The following is a 21,452-nucleotide window of genomic DNA, read 5'->3' as shown; positions in this document are numbered from 1 at the left end:
TTGGTCAGTATAAGGAAACAGGCATCACTTCTTGGATACTGCAATAATTTAGAAAATATCAATTAAATGCACTTTTTTATGTTCAATGTAATACAAATTGCACAATTGTAATATAAATTTTACAGTTTATTTCTGCCCCATAACCTTGCTACTGCTTTCTTCCACTCCATTCATTGCAAAGGCTACACCAGGCACCTTTCCTATTAACCAAGTTTGTGTTGGAAACCAAAGTAACCTCACTGTAATACCCAAAGTGAATGATTCTCAGATGTGGTAGAATCCCAAACAGCATATCCTGGTGGACATTCAAATGAAGTTTATTAATTTCATCAGCACAAAGAAAGAAAAGGTACAGCAACAATTTTAGGTTGAACTGTTTCAATCATTGTGCCTGTAAACAACTCAAGTTATTGAATGTGTGTATAATTGTAACTATTACCATAACATCAGGATGTCAGGTAGTTTGACCCTCATGAACAATTGCGAAACGATTTGTATGTATATGCTATATTATTTATTAATGTGTGTGTTGTGTAAATAAAACATGAATCTGTATACTGAACCGAGTAATGGCAACATGTTTTATGCTGTTACCTTTGTAGCTGATGGGCTCCAACATTTCTTTTTGTCATGTGTCCCCTCGGTAGAATTTATGCTGTCCCAGCAGTGCCACATTTTAAATCTAAACCGAATAAAAAAAAAACCTAATTGGGCACACCTTTTCTAAAACACTATTTTATTTGATCTGTTAGATAACAGGACACAAGCAGTCCCATATAACTGCAACGCCCTTTACACACCAACCTAATATCACCCTCATCGTCTATTCATATTGTCATGTATCCGCACCTTTTTGTATATGAAAAACTGATCCCAAAACTGTTGGGGCACATCTTTGGTCCTTCTTCAGCATAAATGTGTCACCTCTTGTCACTCTACTTAAATAACCAATAATTATGTCATCAAAGAAACAAGGTGATGCCATCCAATATGAAGTTTCAACAGTGACGTCATCTGAACTAGCAAAGCTAAAGCGACAATGCACTATTACAAAATAATATGAACCTTATGAAAAACTAATCATCGTCCTTGGCTCATACAAACCTTCACCCATCATGCAATACATATTATATCCCCTTGGCGGCTCTTTCGCTGGGTATTCGCGCTGCACAGCAACACAAGTACAACAGAAGAAGAAGCTGAACCGTTTCTGAGACGATGGCGGCCGCCTTGAGGGGAAGCTTGGTAACATTGGTCAAGGTGAGCGCTCAGCTGATGCTTACAGACTTATTTTGTTAAAATGACTGAAGGTAATTAGAGATTAGTGTCGTTTTCACTGTGGGTCGTTTAACCGGTTGGTGTTAAGGAAAAGCTGAGGCTGGATGCTAACACACGATGAGCTGTGTGTCCTCACTGCGTTTTATCTTTGGAGATAATACATGATTTTAAATGTGATTATTAGCTGGATGGCATCACATAATTAAATCACTGTGTGGATTGTCTGTCTAAACTCGTCACCCATCTCTCGACATTAGTTTGGTAGCTTTGGGTTTAGTGAGATAGCTTGCTATACTAGTAGCTAACGAGTTAACCTTGTCATGTTAAGAAGACTGCTGCTTTGAAGCCTTTAAAGGGGAGCACAACTGTTTGCTGATAACTTATCTCGGCTACCCACAAACTAATAATAATAATCTGCGAACAGGCCAGGCCAGATAAGAATCCTCCCTATCAGTTTATACAATACGTTTGTATTTTGATAACGTTGTTTTATTATGCATTTTCCAAGCAGTGTCGCCTCCATTTGGTTTTTCCGCTCAGCTGGCTTGCACAGCTAAATGGGATGCAACATTGTCATTCATCCTCATAGTCAACACTATTTTGAACTACACTTGTTTGATTACTGTTGATTATTCTAGCAAGATTTCAGTAAATGGTGTCAACAGATGCATGCTTGTTTAAAGAATATATTTTCTGACACAACACACAACGCTTGTGTGCATACCCGCAAACAAGCAGTATGCAGGTATGCATGCATGCCTTTAAATGAAAAATGCAGTACCTGCATATATCCACTGGTTCTCATTTTAGTTACCGTTGTGAAAGAAGTCGTTTACCCCTTGTATCCTGTTCACTAAACCACTCTTATAAACTGTCCTCAGTACTGTCTTGTAAATTTAGACTGTCACAGATTGACTCTTGATTGTACCCTCTGTCTCACCCTCAGGGCCTTAGTGGCCCCCGGTGGCAGCAGCTGGGGTCTCGCCCCCTGAGCATGTCCGCTGGTCTCTGCGCTCCGGAAGCTCCGCCAGCTCGTGCAGATGCTACTTTCAAGGTCACAATGGTACCTGGGGATGGAGTTGGACCAGAGCTGATGACTGCCGTTAAGGAAGTGTTCAAGGTACTTTTACATGTGTGGAACTGGAAACTTGTTCTATTAGTTTTTATTACTCAGTATAACATTTAAACAAAATAAATATCGAACTTGTCTAATTAATATTTCAATATTTTAGTTAATCATATCTCTTTAAGACAAACAAACGTAACTGAAGAAGCCTTTGGGATAATTCCACAACAAACAATCGCTTGGCCTAAATTGATAATCTCTGTTTTACAGTCTAACATAAAATCTCTAAATAAAATGAAAGCAAGTGCTTATTCAATTAAACTAAAAGTGATCGAATGCAATCTGCAAGTATCGATTCAACAACAAGAATAAATGAGACAATGTAATATTCAAGTCACTTTCAGAGGGAATAATTGTGCAACCTCAAGTTTAGCAGCCCAACATTAAGTCGTCCTGCAGTAAAATTAGCGCAGTTTGAATAACACAAGAAGAACTGAAACTTGCAATCTGGATCAAATCTCAACAGCACTAACACAAACATATGTACACACAATTTCTCTCCCCCTCCCTCTTCCTCTCTCTCTTAGGCCAGGGATCTCCGTGTGTCCGGAGTTGTGTATTCCATAAGAACATAGTAATGCATTCAGCTCACTCATGTATTATTGATGAAGTAAACAGAAAATATAAAACGGCCGATTAACAACACATGGTGTATCGTTACATTAGCAGCGATGCAGACATTACATTCAATGTGAAAATGTAGATGAAAATGGGCATTATTCCACAAATAGCTACCTTTTGATTAATAATCTCCGTTTTACAACCCCAACATATTGTTTATTCAATTCAAGTAAAAGTGATAGAGCACATTCGACAGCAACAATACATGAGACGCAGGTCAGTTTGCGCTTCTGCACGTCAGCCGGCAAAGAGCGTGTTCGCCACCCATGTCCTAGTGCATCATGCTTGGTGGGCGGGTACACAACGGGCTCCGCTATGCTTTCACTTGAGACTGCGCATGGATATGCAAACCGACGTATTTACGTAGTTGGGTAGTCGGTTTACGTCGACGCGTCACCCCAGCCCTAATTGCATCATTGGGACACTTCAATACACTTTTCTGCAAATCGTTTTCTTTTCCTTAATGGACTTACGTTGAAGCGTCGCCCCAGCCCTAATCGTGTTTTTGTCTCATGTAAAAGTCAAAGTGCACATTAGCTGAGGAGAGTGTGTAGAAGTATTTGGAAAAGAAATGTAATCCATCCATTGTGACTACCCTCATCTTTTTTCACCACTGTCTCCAGGCAGGTGATGTTCCTGTGGAATTTGAGGAATTCCACCTCAGTGAAGTACAAAACATGGCCAGTGAGGAAAAGCTGGACCAAGTGTTGACTTCTATGAAGAACAACAAAGTGGCAATTAAAGGTAACTGCTCTTCTCCTGTCACTATCTGTATCCATGAGTTATCAACAGTCGTCTTGACAACCTGCAGGGCTCTATGTGTTTACTGGCCCCTTACATATATTTGATTAATAAAAAGCACTTCATCCTTTGCCTATCTATTGATTGCTTAGTGATGGGGGGGGGGTTTTGGCCCTGGAGTGAATTCATCCAGCAATATATTAAATCTACAGCAAAATAAGTGCCTTTATTGACTGAATCTTTATTCTGTTTTGAAGTAATTCAGTATTTTAATCTAAGTAGTAATTTAAGAACACTACCATTGACTTAACAGATATGATTGCAATGTGTTTGCTTTATCCAGGAAAGATTCACACACCCATGGAGTTTAAAGGGGAGCTGGCTTCATATGAGATGAGGCTGAGGCGTAAACTGGACCTGTTTGCCAACGTGGTCCACGTGAACAGCCTGCCAGGCTACAGCACTCGCCACAACAACCTGGACTTGGTCATCATCCGCGAGCAGACCGAAGGAGAGTACAGCTCCTTGGAGCACGAGGTAAATAATGGACCACCTGATCATCTGAGCATGAACACACAGTGGTTTGGCCTGGGACCTTGTTTCATGTCTCTTGGAAGGTGAATGTTGCCCATTTTTATTAGCAGTCAGTAGTTTCGATAAAAAGTTAATGTAGGCATGTTCCTGCTCTGCTCTTTAGAGTGTTACAGGTGTGATTGAGTGTTTGAAGATCATCACCAGGGTGAAGTCGAGGCGGATCGCCAAATTTGCCTTCGACTATGCCACCAAGAAAGGTCGAAACAAGGTCACCGCTGTTCACAAGGCCAACATCATGTAAGTGGACCCTTTGCGTCTCATCTTTTACATATATATTTCAGAATCACGTCCTTCCTTAAGGTCATGATTTGCTTCACCACTATAACAACGCTTGTTCACTTCTCCTGTTTGATTACAGGAAATTAGCTGACGGCTTGTTCCTTCAGTGCTGTGCGGAGGTGGCACAACTGTATCCCAAAATCAAATATGAAAACATAATCATTGATAACTGTTGCATGCAGGTATGCACAGCCTCACCAATGTCCATTTAAAAAAAAAAAATAAAATAAAAAATATGATCTGGTTTTAGATAAGGGATATTATATGTTTATCCTTCTCTTTCTGTTTCTGCTCTGTAGCTGGTCCAGAACCCGTACCAGTTTGATGTGCTGGTGATGCCCAACCTGTACGGCAACATTATTGATAACTTGGCAGCGGGGCTGGTTGGAGGAGCAGGAGTTGTACCTGGAGAAAGCTTCAGTGCAGAGTATGCCGTCTTTGAGACCGTGAGTGTCTGCTGGGCCTTTGCCTTCTGTTTTGTTTTGCAGGTGTCTCTCAGTTTAAGACGTCAGCATAGTTCGAAAGAACTGGGTCTTAGATGCTATAACGCAATCTGACGGGTGGCTCATTTGAAGCACATACTGTAGATCTTTGCTTGGAGATGATAATTAATGCTTTTTATAAGAATGTGTGGTGGTGAAGAGGACTGAAGGGATTTTTCTTTGCCGCCTCTTCTCTCTGTCCCTCTCTCTCTCTCTCTGTGTGTGTCAGGGTGCACGCCACCCCTTCGCACAAGCAGTAGGCAGGAACATTGCTAACCCCACAGCCATGCTGCTCAGTGCCGCCAACATGCTCAAGCACCTGAAGTGAGTTACCTACCTCCACCATATTCACACCATATAACCCCATTTTCCTTTGGTTCAGCATTCCTTGTACAAGGCAGTTTTGCTTTTGTCTTGATGTTGTCACTTTAATGCCTTGCAGCCTGGAATATCACTCCCACATGGTGTCAGACGCTGTCAAGAGGGTCATCAAACAGGGCAAGGTGAGTGTTGCTCGTCATCTCACCCTACTCTTCACCTGTGCATCCCATTTCTGAACATGGTATCTTCCATGACAACCCGGCAGACATTAACAGATACACTGTATACCCGACTAAGAGAGAATGAGAACCCTAATTGTGTTTCCTGCTTGGTTTTCTAACATGTTTCTAACACTTCTCTTTTTGGATCACTAACTGCCATAACATAAATACAAAGTGGCAAATTTACAATATATACTGTATATATTTACATACTATATACAGTGCATCCGGAAAGAAGTAAAAAAAAATTCCTCGAAATTCTACACATATTACCCCATTAATGACAACATGAAATTTTTTTTTTAGAAATGTTTGCAAATGTATTAAAAATAAAAAACCTACGAAATTGCATGTACATAAGTATTCACAGCCTTTGCCATGAAGCTCAAAATTGAGCTCAGGTGCATCCTGTTTCCACTGATCATCCTTGAGATGTTTCTACAGCTTAATTTGAGTCCACCTGTGGTAAATTCAGTTCATTGGTAATTATTTGGAAAGGCACACACCTGTCTATATAAGGTCCCACAGTTGACAGTGCATGTCGGAGCACAAACAAAGAATGAAGTCAAAGGAATTGTCTGTAGACATCCTAGACAGGATCCGAGACAACTCTTCCTAGAGCTGTCTAAACTGAGAAGGGCCTTAGTCAGGGAGGTGACCAAGAACCCAATGGTCACTATGTCACAGCTCCAGCGTTCCTCTGTGGAGAGAGGAGAACCTTCCAGAAGGACAACCATCTCTGCAGCAATCCACCAGGCGTGTATGGTAGAGTGGCAAGACAGAAGCCACTCCTTAGTAAAAGGCACATGGCAGCCCGCCTGGAGTTTGCCAAAATGCACCTGAAGGACTCTCAGACCATGAGAAACAATATTCTTTCTCTGGCCGGATGAGACAAAGATTGAACTCTTTGGCGTGAATGCCAGGCGTCATGTTTGGAGGAAACCAGGCACCGCAGTGAAGCGTGGTGGCAGCATCATGCTGTGGGAATGTTTTTCAGCTGGGAACTGGGAGGTCAGTTTGCTGGGAGACCAGTCAGCATAGAGGGAAAGATGAATGCAGCAATGTACAGAGACATCCTGGATGAAAACGTGCTCTAGAGCTCTCTTGACCTCAGACTGGGACGACGGTTCATCTTTCAGCAGGACAACGACCCTAAGCACACAGCCAAGATATCAGAGGAGTGGCTTCAGGACAACTCCATGAATGTCCCTGAGTGGCCCAGCCAGAGCCCAGACTTGAATCCGATTGAACATCTCTGGAGAGATCTGAAAATGGCTGTGCACCGACGCTTCCCATCCAACCTGATGGAGCTTGAGAGGTGCTGCAAAGAGGAATGGACAAAACTGCCCAAAGATAGGTGTGCCAAGCTTGTGGCATCATATTCAAAGGTGCATCAACAGAGTATTGAGCAAAGGCTGTGATACTTATGTACATGTGACTTCTTAGTTTTTTATTTTTAATACATTTGCAAACATTTAAAAAAAAAAACGTCATGTTGTCATTACGGGGTGTTGTGTATAAAATTGAGGAAAAAAATGAATTCATTCCATTTTGGAATATGGCTGTAACATAACAAAATGTGGAAAAAGTGAAGCCCTGTGAGCACTTTTCAGATGCACTGTATAGATACTGCTTTTTGTTTTCCGTGTGAAATTGACCAGCCATAGGTCTGTCACACAACAATCAGACTATACATTTACCAGCTATGACGCATTAGCTGTTCCTGATCCATGAGTTATTTTCTTTAAGGTGACAAACTGGAACTGAAGTGTGTTCGAGAGCCTTTAATCTTCTTCGTTTTTATGTCTTTTATTCAGTTTCTCCTCCTTGCTGATTTGCCTACAAATTCCATGCACCCACTACCAAGGAAAATAACATTTTCTTTAACACTGGGACTCGCTCCTTATTGAACTCACGCCTGTCCACACTTGCATGTATCACATTTCAGCAACAGCGGCTTTAAGACGAGGTCGTTATTAATCTGTAAAAGTTGGTGAAGCATGTTCCTTCAGTGGGGGGGGTGTCGGACCTTGCATACTCCCTGGGGAGTGTCGCTAAGCACCCGTGTGAATATGAGAATGCTGTCTGAAGTGGCCTTCCTCTCCCGTTGATTCCCCATCTCCTTATGTCCCTTCCCCGTGTGTGTGTTTGTGTGCATGTCCCAGGTGCGGACGCGAGACCTTGGTGGGTATGGTACCACGACAGACCTTGTGCGTGCCGTTGTGGATAACCTGCGTCACCGACCAGTTAACTAAGATGTGCCAACCCCAGCCCTCCCAAAATCCTGACCCCTCACATTTTGACACTCTGGACACTGATCTTAACATGACCTGGACTCATGTTAAGTCCCACAGCATCAATGTATTGACATTGACAATCTAAACTGTGGTCACAGTTTAGATTGTGTATGGTATGGTTGAATTCTATAACACGCAAGCCGTTCCGTCACATTAAGCTTGATCCCTCTTTTTTCATATTTACTGTACCCTTGCTCTTCCCAATCCCTAAAGGTGAAAACTTTTGGGTGTTTCTTATTTAGATCATTCCCTTTTATACCCTGAGATTTTTCAGCCTCCCCACGAAACAATTAACTCTGTTTCTTTCTTAACCGTAGCCATGCTGACCATACAGACCACATCTGTTACAGTATTGTACTGACTGTGACACCCTGTGTGTCCCTTTACCAACAACGTTTTACTTCTGTTAATCAACTTCTGCCTTTTCCTGTCTCTTTTTCCTGTCTCTTTCTCCTGACTCTTCTTTCCTCACTAATCACACTGATCGATCCAGAACTTTTGTCTGCTACAGTTGCCACATGGTGATAACTCACTAATGCCAAACTGTCTCTGATCTCCAAACCTCTTAATGTGATTAAACCCGTTCTGTTGTTGCTGTGTTGCAGTAACTTTTAAGATTTAAGTAAAGTAAATGCTATCGATGCTGAAATTGTGGCTGTGGCGTACATGGAAATCGATCCTAATGCACAGTATTTTATAATATGTATAATCAGGTATTTCAACATACACCGCGTTCCAAGTTATTATGTAATTGATATTTTTCTCAGATTTTCCTAAATAGTCGATGCAAATGACGGTCAGTATAATTCAAGTCATCAACCGTTACAGTATAATTTAAATTGTATTGAACAAACCTCCCAATTTTTTTAAAATAAAAAACTCAAAATGCACTGTTCCAAATTATTATGCACAACAGAGTTTCAAAACATTTTATATGTTGTAAAGAACTAAAAATGGTAAAATTTGTTGAATTTGCAGCATTAGCAGGTCATATTTACTGAAATCAAAAGCTATTTCAATCAAAAACATCTTAACAGGCCAAGTTACATGTTAACATTCACACTATCACCTTCACAATTCTTACATCCATTGAACTTTTTTGGAGAGTTTCTGTTTGAATTTCTTTGAAGGATGTCAGAATAGCCTCCCAGAGCTGCTGTTTTGATGTGAACTGCCTCCCACCCTCATAGATCTTATGCTTGAGGATGCTCGAAAGGTTCTCAATAGGGTTGAGGTCAGGGGTCTCTCATTTATGCCCATAGCAGCCAATGACACAGAGGTATTCTTTGCATCATGAGATGGTGCATTGTCATGCATGAAGATGATTTTACTACGTAGGCACGGTTGTTCTTTTTGTACCACGGAAGAAAGTAGTCAGTCAGAAACTCCAAATACTTTGCCGAGGTTTTATACCTTCAGGGACCCCAAAGGGGCCTACCAGCTCTCTCCCCATGATTCCGGCCCAAAACATGACTCCACCTCCTTGCTGACGTCGCAGCATGTTGTGACATGGTGGCCATCCACCAACCATCCACTACTCCATCCACCTGGACCATCCAGTGTTGCACGGCACTCATCAGTAAACAAGACAGTTTGAAAATTAGTCATGTATTTCTGAGCCCACTGCACCCGTTTCTGCTTGTGAGCATTGTTTAGGTAGCCGAACAGTAGGTTTATGCACAACTGCAAACCTCTGGAGGATCCTACACCTTGAGGTTCGCGGGACTCCAGAGGCACCAGCGGCTTCAAATACCTGTTTGCTGCTTTGTGATGGCATTTTAGCAGCTGCTCTCCTAATCTGATGAATTTGTCTGGCAGACACCTTCCTCATTATGCCTTTATCTACATGACCCCGTCTGTGCCCCGAAACAGCCGCAAATTTCTTCACAGCTCAATGATCACGCCTAAGTGTTCATGAAATATCTGACGTTTTCATACCTTGTCCAAGGTATTGCACTATTTGACGCTTTTCGGCAGCAGAGAGATCCTTTTTCTTTCCCATATTGCTTGAAACCTGTGGCCTGCTTAATAATGTGGAACATCCTTCTTAACTAGTTTTCCTTTGATGGTGCTGACCTCGCAAACTAATTATCACAGGTGTCTGAGATTGATTTCAATGATCCAAAGAGCCCTGAGACACAATACCATCCATGAGTTTAATTGAGAAACAAAAATGTTTATGACACACTATAATTTGGAACGCGGTGTAAAGAACTGCTAAATTTGTAGTCAAGCATATCAAAACTATATCTTTTAGTTGTTGATGTACAGTAATCAGGTGTTGAATGACTACTTGTCAATTGACTCAATTTTTCAGTGTTATTATAAATGCATTTAATATTATAAATCATGGGGGTTTTTTTATCTACCTCTCTGTTGAGGTCATCAAATCCATTAAAGTGGTCTGTTGGAGCAGCAGTAGTGGTATTAACCACATAGATTCCGATAATACAAAGGTTGCGCATTTTAAATTGATGTGTTCTCATTCTCAGTCATCAGCTGTACTTGGCAGCGTTCTTCATTTGGATTTATGATTTAAACATTTGCCTTATCTGGTGTTGTTTAGTGGTTAAACAGTGCTTGCATCAAATGTTTTAGCTATTGTGCGGAAAAGTGACTTCACATATGGTGAAATATCAACCATACATCAATGAAAAATAAAGTATTTTCTATCCATCAGCTTTACATCTGTATATTCAGGTCACAAATTGGATGATGTTATGAATTCTGTTTACCATGAATAGTCATGATTGGACAATTTTAATATTAAAATATGTTGCTGTGTGTGTGTGCGTGCGTGCGTGCATGCGTGTCCGTGTCCGTGTGTGTGCGTGCAACAGGTACGCACAGGAAACAAACAAAGCTCGTTCTAAGAAAACCTTTCTACTCTACCTGTTCACATATTTAAAGGCTCTCTAACACTGTGTTTGTGTGTGCGCACAGCTGTGTATATAGTAACTCACTGCACTTATATTTGCAACAGGTACGCACAGGAGACCTCGGGGGCTACGCCACAAGTGATGAGTTCACCCGGGCCATAATTGCTAACCTGGCAGTCTAAGCTTTGGATTTGCAAGATCTGTCAGCATCTTACTTGGTCTCACGCTTTATATTCACCTCCTGTCTCATCGCTCCGCAGTAAACAGACTGACTGTAAACACATGCAGTATGACCTAGCCCTGGCTTACATGTCACTGTATAACTTAAGCTTTATTAAATCCAGGTGAAATACAAAAATATCACATAAGAAACTCATATTCAAGCACAGCCAATGTGTTCAAATGTCTTATGATGACCCGATACATACTGTCAATTACAATAATACTTAACATATTATCTGCCATGATACTGTATTTTTTTACATTCCTGTATCTTGATCAGTACTGATATGGTTTGTGTAGCTTATTATATATATATATAATTTATTCATCTATTAAATATTTAACCTTTGTGGGTTCATGATGAGTAAGCAGTGTGTGAGTTTTATTTCACAAATATTAAAAAATCCTCTGCGAATTGCTTATGTGTTGAAACAAATCAGGTAATATGATTAGAATTATCCGCCCAGATAGCTCTGGGTAATACTGGCAAAACCATTTCAGCTATTACTTATATACTATGTATTTGTTCAATGAAAATGATGAACAAACAGTATCAACATGAATTAATAAATAAATGACAAATGTGGATCTGATGCCCAAACAGATATTTGCAATACATATTTTATTTTCTAGTATATTTTGATGTAAAACACAAGTGTAATTAATAATAATGGTTGCATATTTAGTCATATTAGTACCAAGGCCCTGATATGCAGTCTTATAACAAAATGGTCTCGTTATATCATTTCCGCAAGAACACAATAAGGACAAACGTAACTCTTGACTTCCGTGCCCTGGTGTGCACTGCGTAGGACGACTGACGGTTAAGCTGACAGAACGAATCAGTGAATGAAGGTGAACGACACAGCGGTGTTCGAAAGGCTCGGTCGGTCAGAGCACTGAGAGCAGTAACCCAGCGTGTTATCCGCGTGCTCGGAGCTCGCGTCATCCAGGAGGGAGTGAGGCGCAGGGTACGAGCACGCACGTACGCTCGCGTTCACGTACGACCTTGTTTTGCTGATGTTGGAGATGACGGCGGCTGCGCAGCTCTATATGCACTCGCCATTGATGACGTTACTAGTGAGGAAAAAGAAAGCCTGCGCTGCTTTTAGCTACTCTGTCCAAACTGAATTGGTTGGACGGCTCTTATTTGTACTGTTGTTTGGTAACCCAGGAGGCGAGCTAACGTTTGCATTTTAGTGGTAATCTTTGCGGACGTATTCCGATGTGATTGTCCTTCCTCGTCGTCGGAAACTGCTAACGAGGGCCAAGGAACAAAACAGTTTATCGCCATTATATGATCCAGTGTCCAGCGTCACTGTTACCCTCCATGTGGGTGAGGAAGCTGTGTGTGTCAGACTATGGGGAGAAAAACAGTTAGCAGGAAAAGGAAGGCAGGAGAGCCCAAGGACCAACAACAGGTAGGCGGAAACCTGTGCGTATGCGTCGGTCTTATGTTATGTTAGCATGCTAACTAGCAACCAGACTGACCTATACAGAACCAATTCAACACTGAGCCCTTTTCAATTCCACATTTGAAAGCTAGTCACTCATGTCAGCGTGACATTACCAACGTCCTGTGACAAACGATATGTCAGCTGATGTTAACTAAAGATCTAGTTACATTAGCTGGTTGCACGACGATTTAATTATATTGGTGTTATTATTTGATACAGGGCACACTGACAGTCACTGGTTTGTTGAGTGTATTGCATGTTACCATTACCGTTGTTACAGTCTACTAGTAATGATCACGGGAGTGTTAGTTAATAATTTAGCCTTTTAAAACCTCTCTATGGTTAATAACATTTAATGTCGGATTAACTGAATCGTTAATTAGCAAGCTACTATGGGTACATATATGATACACATTTTTAAGCACGCTGATCACATTCACAAACAGCTGTTAACACGACTTGGTCATTTCAATGAATGTTGTTAACACGATGAACCGATACGTGTCCGGTTATCCTCGATTGCCAAATACCCAGAGGGAGGGTAACGTCTCAGGCGTCTGCCATTTTTGGTTGACCTACTGCATTTCATGGCAACAGTGTCCAGGCATGCCCCGGGCTTGGCACCACGCCAGGACGCTTTTGCGACAGATTTGCGAGTCCAATTGAAACGTCACAGATATTATACACACATATTCACAGATCAATTCAAAGCCATAGATAGATAGATAGATAGATAGATGTTGTGTGGGTGAAAATTCAGTCAGGTTTATCAAATATAATCAACTCTGTTTGTAATTGTAATATGACATACATTGTGATTGAAATTTTGAACTTATTTGTCATTTGTGTTGAAGAAGTGAAAGAAGTCTTTTTCTTTTACAAAACTGCTGAACTGAAATTCTTAACAGCTTGACATTGAGCTCAAGCAGCAACACGCATTTGTCCACATATTTAACCTTTAATTCTGAATGTTAAATTGATGACTGGACAGACAGATTGACGTGTTTACCATTTAGTCGGGTACCTTGATCCAGTACATTCTATAGACTAGGAAAGCCAAGGCAACTTTATTTATATAGTACATTCCATACACAAGGGAGACTCAAGGTGTTTATTTGGTAAGTGTGCATTATAAGTAAGTGTGACAGAATCCAGAGCTATGACATCACAGCGGGTACATGATGAGGTGTAATGACATTCACTCCATGTAGTCACTGTCAGTGATACTGGTCTGAGATGTTAAATTATGCTGTGTCTAGGGGAAGTGTTGAAGATGTGCATGCGTGTCTGTGCTTTGATACCCCTGTGACCTGTCACGCAGCTAAAATCTGTGTCAGTGAGCTGTGCGTCTTCAGTCCTCTGGGTACAGCTATTTACATGCAAATGGCACACGAGGTGACGTTGAACACAAGTGTCTATTTACGTTTAAAAAAAGGGGTCTTGAAAATAATAAACAGTGTCACATTGATGCGGTAATGACCAGCACTGATTGTTATCACAGTGGTTTAAGCTCGTTTGATACACTGATACTTCAGTACAACATGACTATTCTTCTGAGACTTAGTTCTTAGTGTGTGTGGAAAAAGGAGCTTCAATTAGTACACACGTTACTGCCACACAACCACATTGTGTGCAACCAGCGTAAAGCACATGGTGGGTGGAACCAGATTCATTGGGGCACTGAAGCAGAAAGAAGACATGTAGTCAGCAGAGTGGCAGCCTGAGGAAGAGCATTAGAACAATATGTACTGTTTGAAAAAAACATACACATTTATTTGCATATGTAGATCACTGTGACCCTCAGGTATGACAAGCTACAAGTGAATAATGAATTTTCATATAACATTTCAGTATTGCTACTTCATGATGCAAATGACATACTGACTCTTCACAACTCCTGATGTCCTGTGAAACATTCTGGATGACTGTGGCATTTTTCCCATGAGAAACCTGAAGTCCCATGGCCCTGTGCTCCTGTCTTTCACAAAGCTGGGCTGGTGTCAGTCGGCACACAAGCGGGGCCGCGTTTCTTCATCATCCCGTCATGCCCAGCAGTGGTGGTGCAGTCGGCACTCGGTGGTGTGTGCACTCCGGGGGCGGGAGTTCAGACCACAGCAGCAACATGAGTTGAGACTCCAGCGGAGCCTGCGGGGATTTGCAGCAGGCAGGCTCCCGGGCATCCTCAAGGAGAGGGAGTTCTCTCTGGGGCGACTGAACAAGGTGTTTGCCTCTCAATGGCTCAACCATCGGCAGGTGGTGTGTGGGACCAAATGCAACACGGTGAGGATCCATTTGGTTGAAACCTGCATTTATATTCAAGTCCTTTCCATATACTGTCACTGCCAGGTCAAATCCAGACAGCTTTCAGATTATTGCAACTGTTCATATCACCATAACCAGGTTCCATTGTTTACATCAGACCAGGAATGATATGATTAATAATTGGTCCACCATCCAAATGTAATGCTACTTTGCTTGTATAGTAGTTTGTCTTTTTTTCAATGTTTTCATTCATTATACACACTCCAAAGGCCAGTGAGTGAACCACATTTAAAGCTCTGTGCTTAGGTTAAAAACAACAACTGTGGATGTAATGGGCATACATTTCTATGGAGGGTGCAACAGATGGCTTTCAGGTGTCACAGCTTGCATTAAGCCAGTGGTTCCAAAACTTTTTCTGCAGGGCCCCCCTTTTGTAGATAAGGAAATCTTAGCGAATATTTAACAGTCTAACGGTGTAATACCGTGTAACTTAGGGGGGCGCAGTTATTGCAAAAAAGCAATAATGAATGACCAAATGGTTTTTATGCAATGGTTTAGTTTTATCCCCTCAGTGTGTTGAAGTTAACAGGCTGCTTTCCTTCTTTCACATGCAGCTCTTTGTAGCTGATGTCCTGACCGGGCAGATAACCCGCATCCCCATGCTTAAGGACAGGGAGTCTCGCAGCGGAGGCTCGGGGGCAGTCGGTACAGCTACCAGTGCTGTTGCGGTGGGGAATTTCCTCCACACAGGAGGCTCACGTTCCAGGCTGGACCAGCAGGGATGTGGCATCCATGCTATCGAGCTTAACCCCTCCAGAACACTGCTAGCCACCGGAGGAGACAACCCAAACAACTTGGCCATCTACCGGCTGCCCACACTCGACCCAGTTTGTGTTGGAGATGTAAGTTTTTTCAATTATCTAGGTATGAAGTTTGGATGTGGAACACTCTTGATTCTTTGACATCTGTATTTAGGTCTGCTTGCATTGATTTAGTCTGAATTGAATTAACATATTCTTTCTCTTAGTCAATGTGAATAAATCCTTCAGCTTCGTTATGTTAAGCAAAGGCACATAATCCAATATTGTTTGATCTAAAAGCTGTTGGCTGCTGCCTGGTTTGTCCTTAGCCTGTCTTTTCTGTTTGTGTTTGTGTGTATATACCTGAAGTACAACATAATAATGAGCACCATGTTTCCTCAGACGCTTACATACCTCAGTTGGTAGAATTTCAGATTTTGGATCATAGCGATCTGTTGAGAGTTAAGGCCAGAGTTAAGGGGGGTTAGTAAGGTCACTGCTGATTGTTTTTCTTCAATAGTTTTTCTTTTTATTATATTTGTTTTTCAGGATGGTCACAAGGACTGGATCTTCTCCATAGCGTGGATCAGTGACAGCATGGCTGTCTCTGGTGAGTTGCCTGCTCAGTACACATGGAGAGATGCCTCCACAAATCTGTTATTCCTTCTATTTCATGGAGTTTCCCATTTCAGGAGCACAGAGTACACACTGATCTCAGTGCTACTCATATCTCATATTTAGTTCAATTAAATTCAGTTTATTTATATAGCGGAAAATCACAACAAACAGTATCTCAAGGCACTGTTACACATAAAGCTTTTAAAAAGACCCAACATTACCCCACGAGCAGACACAGTGGCAAGGAAAAATTCCCCTTTAACGGGAAGAAACCTCAAGCCAACCCGTGATCTCGGTGGGCGGCCATCTGCCTTGACTGGTTGGGTTGATAGGGAGGAGAGAGAGAAACGCAGAGAGGCACTGCAACAACACGAATGATAACAACAACAGTAGAATACAGTTTTTAGCAAGACAAGAAGGTAAGAAGTTAAGTTAGTGAAATGCATTCATAGTTCATGCTTATGCACACATGGAAAGGGGAAAAGTAGAGAGGAGCTAAGGTTGGGATTGTGGTGGTAAAGTGCTGTGTCTTTTGACGGCTGTAGGATCGAGGGATGGTTCCATGGGCCTGTGGGAAGTGACAGATGACATAATGAGTCTGGCTGAGCGGAGTCAGAGTAAGGAGACGGTACCCTCCTACTGCCATATCTCCCACCGTGCACTCAAGGACATCCCCAAGGAGTACACCAATCCGTACAATTGCAGAGTCCGGGCCCTCGCCTTCAACAACAATCACAAAGTAAGGTTCAGACTGAAACATCTGCTTTATGGGGTAGAATATGGGAAGTATTGCCTCTACAGTACAATTTTTGCAAAATAGAGGTGGACCTGGACTACATTTTGATGTCCACTGGGTGGACGTGCTCCACTTAGCCTCAAATATCCAGTGCAGGGTCGAGCTGGAGCAGACTTAAGTCGTTGGGTACATTTAAATTTTGGGTATTTTAAAATCTTTGGAAGACGGGAACAGCTCTACTCAATTCAAGAATATATACAATATTGCGAAGAAATTGGATGTTAAAGTTATTCATTGATTCATTGTTTCAGCTTCCACACACAAACTTTGGGAGTTATTTGGTGTCCTCTCATATTGATTTTCCTTTTCAGGAGTTGGGTGCTGTGTCCCTGGACGGCTACTTTCACCTCTGGAAAGCTGAGCATAATTTGTGCAAGGTAAACCACAACACACTGTTTGAAGCGTCTGCCTCACCAGTACCTGCCATATCAAACCGATCCATATCCATACCCTGCGATACTGCTTAAGGCTGGAAATCTTGATATCCCGACCCGATACATCTGTAGCTGATCAGACTAAAATCAACCTTCATTCTCATCTGTTCTCTCCTTTATCTCGCCTCAGCTACTTTCCACCAAGCTGCCTCACTGCAAAGAGAACGTGTGTTTGGCATATGGACAGGACTGGTCAGTGTATGCCGTGGGCTCCCAGGCTCACGTCTCCTTTCTGGACCCGCGGCAGCCAACAAACAGCATCAAGTCCGTCAATTCCCGGGAGAGAGGAAGTGGTGCGTGATCACATGGAGAGAGGGTTCAGACTGCTGCATGTTCAATGCTTGGCAATGTCTACATCATGAACACTATGATGAGAGATATTTAAATGTAAAATTATTTATTGCCCATCTGATGAAACTATGACGGTTGTTATGGAACATTAATGAAATTTTAACCCGACATACCCAGGCTGTTCTTATTCTATCCATTCACAGTATAGACCCGTTTCTTTAGACCCTTAATGCCATATTCTGAACCACAAATCTATTTCACATGCATTAACCTCTTGACAGTCACAGATAAATGGGTGATACCTCTTAAGTTGGCGTTTCAGAGGGCAGGGGGTGTGTACTGAATGTGAAGAAGGCTCAAGCATTTGACAAGGGTTGGGATTGTTACATCTTCAACTTTATAATTAACAATGAACACTGAGCTGAACTGACTTAAACGTCATCATTGGTTTTGCCAATTGTGTGCTTCAGTAAATGTCAGATCAGCATCTTCACACATAAATCATATAATAGCTTCACCAAAGAAAGGAAATTTAAGTTGTGTACATTTTGTGCATTTTGTATTGGTGAAGGATTTAATGATGAATTGTTTATTTTCTTAGTAGAACTAAAGTAGAATTGCTCAGCATGCATCTTCCCTATGTGAGGTAGGTGTTAATAATTTCCCAACTCCCAGATGACCCAGCTACAAAGTTCGTGAACTTGGAGGGAGGTGGAAATAGATTCATGAATGCGTGAAGTCCTCTGACCTCTTTGTATCTTTTTTTGCAGGGATCCGCTCTGTGAGTTTCTACGAGCACATTGTGACGGTGGGCACCGGCCAAGGTTCACTTCTGTTCTACGACATTCGGGCCAAGAGATTCTTGGAGAATCCTTTGAATCCGGCCGGCGGGTACCGGCAGCGCCCAGGAGAGGGCATCCTCAAGCTTACTACTGGGAAAGGCTGGCTGGTACAAGGCATCTTCTCATCCACAGTTGTGCAGTTAACTTGATAGATGGAAATAAGCTGGTAGAAATCTCATAATACTGTAGTCAAGCAAACAAAAAATACAGAAAAACAAACAAATGAAGCGTAAAAGTTGTTGTTTACTTCATTGGGGAGAAACAAGTCAAGCTGCAATATATTGGAGTCGGAATTCTCCACATTTTTAAATAGGCCAACTTCTCCAGCTCCATTTATCCATCTGCTCCGTTTGCACTGCCACACCAGATTTACGGATAGCCTTCAGAAATAAGTGTCAAACTCAGCTATTTTTTTGTGTTTGAAGTCAGACTTGTTTTTAACAGGTAATTAGTTAATGTAGCAGTAAACTTTGTTAACGTTATGATCCACACAGTCATAAGTGGTTTTGCGTTTTTAACATCAGCCACCATTAAATCTGATCTTTGTCTCATTTCCCTTCACTCTCTTCTCTCTGTGCTGCTCTCAGAATCAGGATGAGACGTGGAGGAGTTACTTCTCCGACATCCATTCCTTCCCAAACGCCGTGTACACTCACTGCTACGACGACTCTGGCACCAAGCTGTTTGTGGCGGGTGGCCCTCTGTGCTCCGGCCTGCACGGCAACTACGCAGGACTGTGGAGTTAGCCTCCTCCATACCTCCGACCACTACATGGCTCTGCTGTCCTTGGCTCATCCACTCCCTCCATCCTGATCCCTCTCGCTCGCCCCCTGCCACTCTTGGACTCAGGAGCATGATTCCCATGTCACAGCTTTGAGTGTTGTGTATCTTGTCCATTGTGTCCACCATTATGTTCCTCCTTCCCTCCAATCATTGCTTTGCTAACCTAAGCTACTAGTTTACTTTATAAGGATATATAAAAACCCATTAAACTGATTCAACTTTTCACAAGGAACTTAGATGACATATAGAATAATGCAAGGAGTAAAGTAAAACATTTAAAAATATTTCCATACACCTCACAGGAATCCGACTTAGGTCGTCTTTTTGCTGGCTTGGTTCCTCTGCCCGGACTTTGCATTCCCTTCCTAAATGTTTCTACGCGCACTCACTGAAACGGATGGCAATAAGGACAAGGGAGCAAGACTAGGACGATTGAAGAGACAGTTTTTTCGGTAGGACTGAGCTGGAATACAGCGTGACTTTTTGAAGGACATTGGACAGACAATAATAGTGCTGGATGGAAACGGGGTCGTCTTTGCCATGGTGGCTGCATGGAACGCCAAGAACTTTTCTCTTCTCCGGTCAGAAGTAAAAACTTGGGTGTCCCAATCGAAACAGACAGTGTTTGTAACATTAAGGTCGCTAAATGCAGTGTAGTTATTCTGCTATGAATTATCCCAACGAATATGTAGTTTAATATTTTTCATTTTATGTGATTTGACCCACCATATTTATTTGGCCCTCTTTGCGCTACTCCTCTGTTTGCCAGAGGCATGTAAACATATGTAAATCCACATTGATGAAGGATATATCCTATCCTCCGTGAGCAGAATGCTATCAGCAGAGTCGTCCATCAGTGAGATACTGTGGCTGGCATGGGGGAGGCTCAAAAATCTGCTGTTATTTGTACATCTTCTGGTGTCACTAGGGAGTTTTTCAGTGTAATGGCAAGTAATCAAAGATGACCATTTTCATACAGAAGTGTGTCAGAGTTCAGGATTGCAGTTGTAATTCTGGGACTCCTGCACTGCAACTGGAAGAGAACATTGGTCGTGGATCATACTCTTTTATATAGTCTGCCATTGTTAAAAAGGATTTGATATAAGGAATCCCAGCATGACACTAACCCTCCAGTTAATCGCAGCAGCCACAGACATCTGTCGCTAGTGTTTTAAACCCCCCCCCCCCCCCCCCATTATTTTCCTATCCAGGATCCAGTCCTTCTGCTCCTCATCTTGTTCAGCAGAGGCAGGGTTGAGGAGTTGTGTCTTGCCTCTCTCATGTCTTTCTGTGAAAGGCTCCAACAGGCAATCATGAATTCCTTTTTTTAACATGGAACTTTCCTCCGTATCATGGTGATGATTGAAAATAAGGTAGAAACCCCACTAATGATCACAGATAGAACAAATAAACCAACACTTTTAAAGTGTTTTTTTATATATAAACGTGTATATGATGTGTGAATACATAGGGACAGCTGCATACATTTTATGTATATGTCTGAGGAAGTGTGTGGATTGACTTGTCTTTACTCTGTGATGCCCTGTTTTTTTTTTATACACGCCTCATGAATGTTTTTACAAATGACTGAATCAGAGGATATTGTAAATTGTAAAAACATCTGAAAAACAGCCTACTAAATCTTTAAATGAGTGAATAAAAAATAACATGGATGTAATCTGTTTCTTAGTGTCATACGTAACGTACAAATATTTTCCTCCAACAGATTTTGAACAACAGAACTGATTTAGTGCTGGTGCTCGTCTATCTTCTTGCGACCTTTGAATCCAGCCAAAGAAACGCACCTTTTTTTTGTTACGCATCCAATGTGACTAAACTGCTGTTAAACACGATGTGGACACTGTCTACTTTTGCAGGGCTGTAAATCAGCTGGCCTTAGTTTTATTTAGGCTTAGTCTTTTTTTTTTTTTAAAGCTGGTCTATGGTAGTGTGAGTGTAGTTGGAGCTCATTCTCTCATCTCACCATCCCTTCAGTCTGTCGGGCCCTCAGCTATTTTTACAGTCCTCCTGACTGCTGTGCTGTCTCTACTCCAGGGGGCTCCCCATCCCAGCCATTGAGTGTGTCGACCCACGGGGCTCCTGAAAAT

General features: G+C 41.9%; 2 protein-coding genes across 3 annotated transcripts; both read left to right on the top strand.

The window, feature by feature from the left end:
- Positions 1–1,170: 1,170 nt before the first annotated feature.
- Positions 1,171–11,425, top strand: idh3b (isocitrate dehydrogenase (NAD(+)) 3 non-catalytic subunit beta). Of its 2 annotated transcripts, none has more exons than XM_076156668.1 (10): positions 1,171–1,260; positions 2,225–2,398; positions 3,649–3,769; positions 4,110–4,303; positions 4,464–4,597; positions 4,719–4,821; positions 4,939–5,085; positions 5,351–5,445; positions 5,564–5,624; positions 10,944–11,425. In XM_076156668.1, the coding sequence occupies exons 1-10, from the start codon at positions 1,219–1,221 to the stop codon at positions 11,019–11,021; spliced, it is 1,149 nt and encodes a 382-aa protein (XP_076012783.1). In that variant the 5' UTR covers positions 1,171–1,218; the 3' UTR covers positions 11,022–11,425. The 2 variants fall into 2 exon arrangements, with proteins under 2 accessions (XP_076012783.1, XP_076012782.1); XM_076156667.1 differs by lacking the exon at positions 10,944–11,425 and adding an exon at positions 7,829–10,934.
- Positions 11,426–12,071: 646 nt separating this feature from the next.
- On the top strand, positions 12,072–20,223 carry dcaf12 (DDB1 and CUL4 associated factor 12). The gene is made up of 9 exons (XM_076156545.1): positions 12,072–12,482; positions 14,508–14,798; positions 15,395–15,682; positions 16,130–16,190; positions 16,744–16,937; positions 17,306–17,371; positions 17,559–17,721; positions 18,490–18,668; positions 19,149–20,223. The coding sequence occupies exons 1-9, from the start codon at positions 12,423–12,425 to the stop codon at positions 19,305–19,307; spliced, it is 1,461 nt and encodes a 486-aa protein (XP_076012660.1). The 5' UTR covers positions 12,072–12,422; the 3' UTR covers positions 19,308–20,223.
- Positions 20,224–21,452: the final 1,229 nt, after the last annotated feature.

This window comes from Genypterus blacodes, unplaced genomic scaffold, assembly GCF_046128005.1.
Source record: "Genypterus blacodes isolate CSIRO-AG114 ecotype Tasmania unplaced genomic scaffold, CSIRO-AGI_Gbla_v1 ptg000070l_1, whole genome shotgun sequence".
Classification (NCBI taxonomy): Eukaryota; Metazoa; Chordata; class Actinopteri; order Ophidiiformes; family Ophidiidae; genus Genypterus; species Genypterus blacodes.
This window is presented reverse-complemented; position numbering and strand designations above follow the sequence as displayed.